The sequence below is a fragment of the Typopeltis vanoorti genome, chromosome 3 (genome assembly GCF_054136105.1).
Source record: "Typopeltis vanoorti isolate ZY-2024b chromosome 3, IOZ_Tvanoo_1.0, whole genome shotgun sequence".
Classification (NCBI taxonomy): Eukaryota; Metazoa; Arthropoda; class Arachnida; order Uropygi; family Thelyphonidae; genus Typopeltis; species Typopeltis vanoorti.
In genome coordinates this window covers 114,330,505-114,342,720 of record NC_143551.1, presented here as the reverse complement: position 1 = coordinate 114,342,720, position 12,216 = coordinate 114,330,505, and the positions used below count along the sequence as shown (strand labels likewise).

The 12,216-nt window shown below is 37.1% G+C and overlaps 1 protein-coding gene across 1 annotated transcript in view; it reads left to right on the top strand.

The window, feature by feature from the left end:
- Positions 1-12,216, top strand: part of LOC150108482 (uncharacterized) — a 69,800-nt gene that overhangs the window by 44,564 nt on the left and 13,020 nt on the right. The window contains exons 13-14 of the mRNA XM_090415890.1: positions 7,516-7,902; positions 11,483-11,634. Of these exons, the coding sequence (XP_090272016.1) occupies positions 7,516-7,902; positions 11,483-11,634 (539 nt within the window). The remainder of the gene's footprint in view (positions 1-7,515; positions 7,903-11,482; positions 11,635-12,216) is intronic.

Sequence of the window (12,216 nt, the reverse complement as noted above, 5' to 3'; positions counted from 1 at the left end):
AAAAAAAACGATTTATACTGGAGCGCAAATCAGCTTCAATCTGACACTTCCTGTGAGACAACCTTGAGTCGATCTTCTACGAGAATGACTTCAGAAAATTGAGAATAGTAATAAATTTCCTTATCAAAGTAATAAGATAAGAACGACAAGGACAGATAACATTTACGAACAGACAAGCAATTCATTGTTACCTGTCTCGCTAAACTATTCATGGATGAGGAGAGAGATAGAGATAATTACACTTTTAATGAAAAGTGTAATTTTACATATGTATGCAACACAATACTTTTATGAACTGTATTTTCATATAATCCAGCCCATCACATTTGGCATTCACTTATAACTTTATGCAGTCTGTTGCACGGAGTACACTCTATATATATTATTACAAATTTATATCCATATATATATATCATCACATATCCAGTGAAGCCTTTTTGTTCAGGTAAAACTAAGAATTATGTGAGATCAATTTCATCAACTTATATAAGACCGCTACTCAGCTTCCTGGAGGCATGAAGTGACTAAAGTTCCATGTTCGAACCCTAACACAGGCTTTTCGAATTATCTAACATTGATTTTACCTACGGTACCAGTACAATATGTTTTACAACCTTTAGTGGATGGGATTTACATAAAAATGAACGGTTGGGTGAAAATCTTTTAACAGTTTTGCAAGGGTTACTTGCAAGAACCAAACGCCAGTTACTACAAGGAACAGGAGCTGCGTGAGACTGATGGACCATCAGAGTGATTCATTACCACATGACAGCTTGTTGTAGTATAATAGATATGACATATCGTACATCCAATTTCGTTTCTTTGACAACTAACAACGACGTTCTCCTCTAGTAATGAGTCAAAATTCGGACACATATATTATTATTATTATTATTACTTCGGGCAACTCCAAGGAGTCAACAGACTCATCGAGGGAGGCCCTAACATCATGTCAAGAACAACTATTCAACATTCACACAGTATCTATCATACCTCGCCTTGAACTCATTCACGGTCATAGCACCCACAACAGACTCTGGCAGCTTATTCCACTCATTCACCACTCTCCAAAGTAAAAAACCTAGCTCTAACATCCCTGCTAACCACATTCTTGCCCAGCTTCCTTGTATGGCCCCTAGATATATATATTTCTTAACTGTCATCTTATATCCAAATAGCGAATCCTAATTTTCTATTTCAATACAGAACTTGTCCGATTTAGTAAAAGCCCAGTTTCGTAAATATAGTAGTTTATGTCTATTAAAGGCTCAAATATTTATAATTTACTTGGTGGGGGCGGGCAGTGAAAGTTTTCGATTGGCCGTTTACTAAACAAGATAGCTTTTTTTTCCCCCTGTATTCAGAACTTTCAAAACTCCAAATGTCACCCTGTCCTTTTATCCTATGGACAGCTGAATCTGAGAAATTATTACCATAACATCTTTCTGATAATCTGATTTTATATTTATATATCCATCTGAAATCTCAGAAGTGAAATCCAGACCCACATTGAATATATTTATATATCCAGAAATCTCAGGAGTGAATGCCAGAGCCACACTGAATGTCAAGGACTGATAACTGATGTGGCTTGATGGATATCAGTCCTGTAGACTCTGATCCCTTCAACGCTATGAATGATTCCCGGTTTAAAGGAAGAAAGTTTTAAGCACTTGGCTCCCCCAAATTAGGACTGTGTTGAAAGATTTCAATCTGTGATCAGGGCCGCCTTTGGGCGTTTATGTTTGCATCTGTCTTTTTCATCGTAATCTGATGACTCACGAATGAGTAGGTTGGGATGGAGTGATGCTTGAGTAAAGTACTTAGTTGCTATCTGGAGGAGAAACGTCGGTATGTCTGGCAGGTTTCCGTCTTGATGGAGGGTGGTGTTCCTTACAAACCACGGGACATCGAAGATCATTCGGAGGCATTTAGTTTGGATTATTTGTAATCTTTTGATGTTGCTAGGAGAGGTGTGGCTCCACGCTGGTGAACCAGAAGTCAGTATGGGTCTGATGATTGCTTTGTATATTCTTAATTTGTTTTCTAGGCTGATTTTGATTCTACGATTGAGTAGAGGGTAGAGCTGAGCAATTACTGAGTTTGCTTTGTTGCAGGCATGAGAGATGTGAGAGTTAAAGCTGAGGCGGTTGTCTAATTGAATACCTAAATATTTGGTGCTGGATTTCCATGGAATAGTTGTGTTTAAAAGTTTGACTTCTCCGTAGGGATGTTTTCCGTCTTGTGAAGAGAATGGTAGTACTTTTGTCGGCATTCACAGCTATTCTCCATTTCCTGAGATATTTTTCCAGGTTTGCTGCTGCGGTCTGTAAGCGTTGTGTAGCTAAGTTCGGCCTGAGAGATCTACTCAAAATTGCCATGTCATCCGCATAGTAAGCTGTGGTGGTTGATGTCGTGTTAGGGGCGTCAGCAACGAAGATGTTAAAAAGCAGCGGGGAGAGCAACGAACCTTGAGGAACATCTGCAGTGATTCTTTTCAAAGAGGATTTGAGTCCTCTCAACTTGACCTGAAATTTCCGGTTTTTTAGAAAGGAGGCGATAAGTTTGATAAGGTAGAGCAGAACTTTGGCCATAAATAATTTATAGATGAGGCCTTTGTGCCAAACCTTATCAAAGGCTTTTGCTACATCCAGAAAAACAGCACCTGTATGTTGTCGCCAAATGAATCCAGTAGTGATCAATTCGAATTTATCACTACTGGATTTGTTCACCACATCCTGAAGTCGATTGAGGACGATTTTTTCTGAAATCTTTTCCAAGCATGAAAGGAGACTGATGGGTCTGTAACTTTGCGGCAACTGAGGCGCTTTTCCCGGCTTATGAATGAGGACTATATCTGCTTGTTTCCATCGAGATGGAAAATAGTTTAGTCTGAGCATTGCATTTATGATTGCTACCAAGTGCATGACAGCTTTGTGCGGAAGGGCCTTGATTGTTTTGTTGTTAATTTCATCTGGGCCAGGGACTTTTTTGTTGTTGAGCTTCCTAATGATTGAGTAGACCTCTTTAGGTGAGGTGGGACAGATATCTTCACAGTTGTTAGGCTGCTGGAGCGCAGTACGGACTCGACGGTGAATTTTCTCTATGAAGACCAAATCCGCATGCGCATAATTAGGACTGCACTGAAGTTGAAGAGCTTCTGCCTTTTCATCGTCCCTATAAACTATACCTCTTTCTCCCTGAATGGAGTGGATATTGGAACGGTCCATACGAATAGCCTTTGCCGACTTCCACAAGGATTTATCTTCAGTTTTCAGGGAACAAAGTTTTCTTTCCCATTGTAGTTTTTTTTAATGATCTTTTAGTGCATAGCAGAGTAAGTTTGGTGCTCTGTTCAGCTCTTGGCGAACTTGAGGAGATAGCGTGTTATGAAAGCAACGTCTGATTTTATTTTTGTTTTTGATTAGAGCAAGGATTTCTTCTGGAAGTAGGTTTACTTGAGCTGGAGTGGAGATAGAAGAGGCTGCATTTAAGCTAGTTTGAATTTTTCTTCCCAGGTTGTTGACTGCTGCATCAATTTCTTCACAAGTGGAGATATTCGGCACTGAATCCATGATAGTGTTGATTGTAGCCTTGAATTTTGTGAAGTTAGTAAATGACTGACTGGAAATAAGTTCCGGACCCTCTCCCAGTTTTAGAAGTACTGGGTTGTGGTCCGAACTGAGGTCGTTAACTACTTGCAGCTGGAATTGATGAGATGTGTTTTTGAATATGGCAATATCTAATACATTGGGCCTGCCATGTGTTCCATAGTGTGTTGGTTCAATCGGGCCTGCGATGATAATATTTCTCAGCTTAGCAAAATTTGAAAGGATTTTTCCGTTGAAATTGGTACACCTGCTGTTCCATAAGGGATATTTTGAGTTTAGATCACCTGCTACTACTACTATTGTTGCTTCCGTAGTGTCAAGCAGCTGAGAAAAATCAGAGGATAGCAGAGTTCTGCCTGGAGGGTTATAAACAGAATATATTTTTAAGTTGCTTGCATTAATGGTGTAAATTTCTATGCGTGTTTTTTCCAGATTAGTTGTAGGAATCTTTTTTATCTCATTATAATGGATTTTTTTCTTGATAAAGATTGCAGTACCGCCACCTCTGGCATTAGGTCCATCATTTCTAATTAACGAGTAATTTCTTAGCTTGGGATTATCACATGGCCGCAGATGGGTCTCATTAACTAACATGATATCAATTTTGTAGTTGGTAGCAAATTCTTGGAGTTCTAGAATGTTGTTGCTGAGTCCATTAGCATTCCAGAATGCAACCTGTATAGAATTTATTGTGATGGCCGAATTATCCATTAATCGACGAGAATATGACTTGGGTATTTTTGAGAAATCTGTTTGTGTCAGCCTGGTTTGGATTTGATTTGCTAAATGCTGATAGCATTTCTCCCAAAGTGGCAGCAAGCATTGCAGCAGAGTTTTGGCTGCTTAGTGTAGTTTCTGCCGATTTGTTGCATGAGGAAACTACAGAGACATATGATTTATCAGGTGTAATATTTCGTACTTTAATTTCCGATGTAAGGTGTGACTCGCTTCTGAGTGGGCGGGGTTACTGCCTCCCTAGTCCTTGTAATTAGCTGGATGTGGGCCACCACAGTTGGTACACTTAGCAGGAGTGGTTCTTGGTTTGGCACATGTGTGCGAGGGATGATTATTTCCGCACTTCACACATTTGTATTCCGTCCTACAAAGTTTCTGCGCATGCCCATACTTTTGACAGCGATGGCATTGTCCGGCGGATGTCTTCCTTCTGAGGGGTTCAATCTTGATGACCAAGTTACAGACAGTTTTAAGGTTATAAATTTCTCTATGGTCTTTACTGATCTCGACCAAGACCAGAGGCATGGGGCGCTTGTCTGCTCGGTACATGCGCGATATCTTAATCGGCTCAAGGCCTTGTGATCTGAGGTCAGTGGCTATTTCTTCGGTTGGTATGGTCTCAGCCAGTCCTCTGATTACCACCTTTAAATTTTTTTCGCTTTTAGGCTGAAACGTGTGATATGGGACTTTCAGTTCATCCATAAGTCTGGTGAGCTGGCGGTAGTCCGAAATTCCTTCTGGTTGAATCCGGATTCCTTCATCTGTACTCTTGGCTGATGTAAATTTGATGTTTGCATTCTTCATCGTCGCTGTAATTAGAGACCATTTTTCTTTTGTTCTTAAAATTACTGGTGGAATCCTCTCTTTGGATTGTGCCCTGGAGTCGATCTTTATTCTTTCATCAGGTTGTGCTGTTAAGTCCATTGGAGTTGTTCTTTCCAAGGGTTGATGTATTATTCAGGATCTGCTGCTGCCGAACTCTTCTTTCTGCTGACAACCTGATAGTCTGTAGAGTTATCTGAGTCCACTAGGGGCTGGTCGTTAACCGGCGACATAATCTCTCTGTTGTTATCTTGAGAAGTGCTGGGGAGAGGGTCAGGGGATTGGCAGTCCTCTGATTCAACTTCTTCTATTTGGTGAATTGCTACCTTTCCTGACTATTTTCTTTGCAGCAGGCCTCCTACATGTTTGAAGATATATATGCCAATATATATCTTCAAATAGCTGCTTAAAATCGAGCTCATCGTATGGGGAGTCCATAATTTGGCTTGAGAGCAAATAGCAGTTTTCGGGTTTCCCGATTAATCCTGTAGACTGAGAGTCTACTAGCTAATCCCGTAGACAGCTTAGAGTAAGCGTCTACCAGCAAAAAGTTAGTTTATTATAGGTGACTATCCTAAAAACAAGGAAAAAGGAGTTGCGCGAACTTAGTTGGACACAGTACAGCGACCTACCTCCCTAAAATACCATTCAACCACCACCGGTCTTTATTGCGGGTGGGGCCTGCTGGCCATTAGACCTCTGGATATTTTTTCATACAGAGGGGGAGATAGTAGGTCACGAACTGTGTTAGTTCCAGTGCAATGTGAGCTTCCCGAAAAACCTTATATAAAATTCAACTAGGCAGAGTCTAAAGGAATACGTCCGATCACAACGACAAACACTCGAAAATCCTCACCTCCATGATAAATAAATATATATATATATATATATATATATATATATATAAAAAAGCAGAATGATCCACTCCTAAACTTCAGACTGGCTTAAAGGGGCGAAGCAAGAATGCTTTTGCTTTTCATATTCCCCGTTATCTGTACAGGACAGTGTAGGGATAAGGTGTTATTGAGCAATTAAAGCTCTGATCATGACAGGAGGGTAACAGCAATAGCCGATCCTCAGTTAGAACTTCATTGGATACAGCATTGCCATCCATTACCGAGTCTTGCCATCCATTACCCTCCAAGGGTAATGAACGAAATATGACTTCTACATTACTGAAGTAATGCAGAAGTCATATTTCGATATACAAGTAGTCAAAAGGTGTCAAACCTTATTACTAAAATACTCTGGATTAGGGAGAGATGTTGATTGTTTTTTTCACTTGGTTATACCATAAATTAAAGATGCTAAGGAGTTATATTCTTCGTTTAATTCTACTTTTATAGAGAGCTAATAACTTCACGTCAATTATTTTAGTATCCCATAATGCAAAGCACATATCCTTACGGATATGTATAATGCTATTTTTTATGGGAAGTGCCACTACCCAGACCAGTTTCCACTTATATCGAAGCTTCAATAGTGGGAGCCAGACCTAGACTAGATACTAAGATTGAAGTAATGCAAAGTCATATTCCCATATTCAAGTGGTGTAAAGGTGTTACATATTATTATTAAAATGCTGTGGGTTAGAGCAATTTCAGTTTCAGTCATTAGCCTCTATATACAAACCACATTCTTACACAACTTTCACGGATGACCCCTAGTTCTCTGACTATTTGTCATATATTAAAATTTTTCACTTGTATCAATTTTATAAAATAAAACCTCTTTAATATCTTAAAAGTTTCAATCACGTTCTCTGTTTTCTGCCTATCAACTAAGCTTTGTAACCGATAAACCTTCTACCTATTCTAGTAGGGAATATTCCACAGACCTGTCACTAATAATAGTAACAATAATAATTATTATTTATATTTGTGGAAATAGCGTGCCCTTTAATTTAGTTCATATTTTTTCTATCAGCTGGCTTATGAATTTCGGCTACTTGTTTCCTTTCCTCATACTTCTCCCTGCTTCAGCCTACAACATCTCTGATACCTGATATCCATGTACATCATGGAATTTTTACGCATGCGCAACAATCTACTTATGCAGCTTTTGTTGTTCTATGATGGCTGGGAAATCGCACCGTTAGCCAGGTGAATAAAAAAAAAAAAAATAGGATACTTAAATTTTCTGGTTTTTGAATTTCTCTTATTCACCCAAGTAGCAAGAAAAGTCAGTCTGATCTGCCAGTCCTTCACACACATATATTACGGATATTCTAAAAAGCTTGCTTAATTTAGAATTTCTTTATTTAATAAAAAAAAAAAGTACATATTTTCAAATAAAATTGTTGAATCTAACATTCATTTCTTTTTTTCTTTTTTTTTTTCGCATACAGTCAGTAATCAATGGCCACAGAGCGGATTCAATGACTTGGATCAGATGATACTCGAGAAAGTCAAGTCTAATGATGATGACGACATCAAGTGTGTGAGGATTCATCTCCTTCGCTACTTCAGGCGTAAAAAGGATCCCAAAGCAAAAGCGGTTGTTAGTCGACTTGTCAAAAAGAACGCGGGTAGCTCCATTTCTCGATCTAAACGTAGAGTTCGCAACCAGTTCTGGGACGACGTGAATTGCAACGAGTGGGTGAAGGGAGGTATCTATGGGCCTATTCAGAGTGATGAAGTTTTTCAAGAGGATGTTACAACTTTTAATAAAAGAAAAAGTTGCTTAGCTTATAGACGTCTTGGACTGCAAAAGGCAAACACTGAAATCTACTCAGGTTGGTTTAATGATAGCATGTCATTATATACTTTGTCATAACGACGTAAAACTTCTATCAAACTACACAATGTATAGTTTATCATTTGCACGAATTCTGTTTTATGTATTTTGTATGCTTATTATAAATGTGTTGTTATTTTTATTTTATCGCATCATTTTTAGACAGTTATATTAGCCTTGGCATTACAGTTGTTTATATTATATAAACAGATTTATCTCAAAGACAGTCATTCTGCCTAGCAGGCCAATCTTTACGAAAACAAAGATCAGCCTACTAGGCCTCTTTTGTTCCAGAACAGAACATTATTGCTTTAAATAAACTTCTAAGAAGTCTGTCTGGTTGACAGCGTAGTTAGCATATCCATTCTCCAACCCACGGGCTGTGGGTTCGAATCCTTCCGTGGATGTTTGTGATTGTCTTTTGGTGGGAGATGGATTTCATTATGTGGTGTGAGTCCAATGTCCCGCTTATCGGAGGCCAAAAGCAGCTTGAAAAAAATTCATGTTTGGTCTCGAGAGTAGTATTCTGTATAAAAAATAAATAAAGTACAAAACAAAATAAAGCAATAAAAAGTGATTAAAAATTCTTTAGCCCTGTCACAGTAGTGATATATACCATAGGTTTATAACCTTCGGTGAATATGAAACACAAAAAAAAAATCACATTACACTGGACTTAAGAAAAATATTAAATCCTTTTTTCATTTGAGGAATACATTTCCAAACGAAACTAAAATAAAATAAAGCATTTCAATTGTTCCACAAATAGGTAATTATGAATATTAGCAATTTTTTAGCAGATTCAGTAGAGGAAAAATGTTAGAAGATTGAAGTGGCAAATTCAATCATGATCTGGATTTGTCATTTGGATGAAAATAGTTGGTTTTTGGCATATGAATCCGATGGAGGGAGAGGAGGATTCTAATAAGCAGGATAACTTGAATGACTGTGTTCTTAAAATATTCAGTTTATTTTTTTAAGTGTTAGTATTAACACCTATGGAGACCTCTCTCTCTCTCTCTCTGTTGTGTGTGTGTGTGTGTGTGTGTGTGTGTGTGTGTGTGTGTGTTTTTTTTTTTTTTTTACTTTAAAAAAAATCTCATTTTGCTGAACGTCCTCTCCCTCCAAAAAAAACAAAAAAAAAACATTCATAATTAAATTCTTTCCCTCCCTTTATCTTCTTTCACTCTTCCAAGATATCTCTTCTGTAGAGGCATGCATTTGCATCTTGGATTCTGTTTTCTTTTTAGATGGCCTTTATCGATATTACAGACTTGTGCGTTTTGTGCCTACAGTAGAGAATACCAATTAAATTTTATAAATTTTGGTAATATTATAATCTCTGTAAGTCTATCTTTATATATTTCTATTAGTGCAGTGGGACGATTCGCCCCGCTCCACCAGGAAGGTATCTCTAATAACACAATGAAAGTCAGTGAAAGCTTAAGATTCAATGGGCAGAATTTCATTTTATAGAAAGATTTTAATTTCATGTCCATTCTATGTATATAAAAGGCAAGCCTACCATTTCGACACTATGACTTATGAGACCCCTCGTTGATGTAGAAATTAACCGTCATAGGTGGATTATAAAATTATTCGTTGTAGTGGATTATGTCGTTTCTACTAGTACCAGACAAGACTTTAATACTTCGTGAATTATTGTTATTATACAATTCTCCTGCAGTCAAAGTATATATTAAGCTTTAAGTGTACGCCGAAACTTATAATAAAGCTATCTATGAAGCTGTATCGTGAACTTGATCGTATATTGACACGTTGTTAACTGCACAGTGATTCACTGTGTACAGTTCTTTTTCTTTCTTTTTTTCTTTTGAAAAGTAAAGAGTACAAAAATAAGTACTATAATAAGATAACCCAAACGCTCAACATTTACTATTGAAGTAGTTTCTAAATGTTTAATACGGAGACTATACAGTTACAGAATATTGGCTCCTTTTCAGGTCTTTGTGGAATGCGGAATGCTGGGCCATACTGTAAAGTTCATTCTCGGCTATTTCCTGGATTCTTTGCATAATCTGAAACTACTCTTTTTTTTATCTTTTATGAGTTTACGTCTGCCAAATTGTCTATCCGGAAATGTTTTCTTAAATGATGCCAAAACGTTTACATCATTCATTAAATACAACAGTGTACCGCGCTAATGATGAAGCGTTCTGATATTTCGATGTTCACGTATTGCTGTTCTTATTATTAATATTACCAAAACTCATTATTAATTTAATGTACTTTCAGTGATTAAGATAAGTCAGACACTCTACCCTGCCTATCTTAAGTATTAAGGAAGACAAGAAAGTTAAATGTATAAAAAAGATGAATACATGATGCATTAAATCATCACATATTTCGTACAATACGATAACTATGAAGACCAATCACATTGTCATTTATATCACTTAAAAAGTGTTCTAACGCTAAAGATTGTCCCAAACAGGTACTTTATTATTAACCTTCAGAAAAAAAGAAGAACCAGGTCATCCATTGAAGAAACTTTCCAATGGCTTCTAAGGTTGAAATAATAGGCCATAAGGCCTATTATTTCAACCTTGAAGTAATGATGATAATTTGCACTCATCTTGTCCATAAAACTTAACTCTGAAGTACTAATATGCAACCCATAATTTATAGCACTTAACTTATATACTGATACTTTGGAATTAAAGTTTTTAATTTCCTTTTGAAAATTATCCCTAATTGCCAAAACGATAACTAAACTTATCCCGGAAATGTTACTTCTCATTTTAAACACGACTGTAACACTTTTATTTTTTTAAATCAGTTATATACGTGTCTAAAATCAGAAACAGCTCTAGGTTTTTTGCCTCCCCAAGCAAAAATATTTTAGTCTTTCTCTTTTTTTTTTTTTTTGGTTGTGTTAATTATTGTTTTATGTATATTGATGGGATGCTACCTTTGTACCTTTGTAAATGTGTTCCTCCCAAGCATGTGTTTGCTTTGCTGATGTCTAAATCCGGCCTTGTCTAAAATTAGAAATAGCAAAAGAAAAAATGTAAGTAGGATTGAGGAGTTTCCTGCTTCCTTTGGGGGAAATGAAAGAAGTTACGGGACTTTTATTTATTATAATACAATACAGTTCATCAGAACATCCATACATTGAAGAATAAAAGCTTTTATTATAATTATAACACGATGGGTAGTTTAGCAACAAATTAAAAATTACGTAAGAGATTAATAATAATCACATTTCCATGAATAATTAAAGCAAGTCATATAATATTTAATTTGAATACACATTAGAGAATATGTATTCATATTCTCTGTCAAACGGAAATTTTAACTTAAATATCTGCTTAATTTAAATAAATGTCTGAATGCATGTTATTTACCAGGATAGGAAAGCAATGTTTACTTACTTTTCAAAGCGTATATCCATACCCACCCACCCACCCACCCACCCTCTCACATCCACACACCCGCACTTCATAGTTCCTTATTTGTCCAGTGTTATTACACTTTACTAAGGAATAATAAAATTGGTAGCTTCCTTTCTCTGGCACTAAATAGCTTAATATATGATATCGTTGGTTCTTGTCTAGGAATGTTTGCTGGAGTACAAGATCCCAGTTCTCCCCCCAAGTATAAAGTTTTCACGAAGTTTGTAGCAGATGTGGATTTTCTTGGTCAAGAAGTAGATGTTGGATCCATTTATTTTTACCATGGAGCTGGAACAACTCATGCCTACGTTAATGTAAGTATGGGCATAAAGTAGTATAGAAATTTACGCAGTGAAGTGCATTGAGAAAATCAAAGAAGTTGAGTTTGGTGACGTGCAGATAATTATGCGAACACATAGTCTATAATAAATCCACACTATTCATACCTCTGGTGACCAGATATCCGCCGTCTTTGGCGAGAAAGTCCCACTTTCCTTTCAAATCACAAAATAGTCTGCCAACAGGATATTTTACGATTTGAATATATACTAGGTGGCCATTTTATTAGGAACACTTCCTTCTTTAGATCATTCCTGAAAACGTTGAGTAAGTCCCGCTGTTATTTTGTGTTTGATGCATTAGAGTGGGTAAAAGAAGTGACAAGTGACTTCGAGCGCGGTATAATTGTTGGTGCCAGTATCTCAAAAACAACTGCTCTTCCGTTCTTTTCACGTACAATAGTTTTTAGGATGTACCAGGAGTGTAATAACCAGACAACTTCAAGTCAACAGCAGTTCCTGTGGACAGAACACTCATTGATGCAGAAGGTCAGAGGGAAGAATGACAAGAATTAAGAAAGTTGACAGGAGGACCACAATCAGCCAAATCACAGTTCA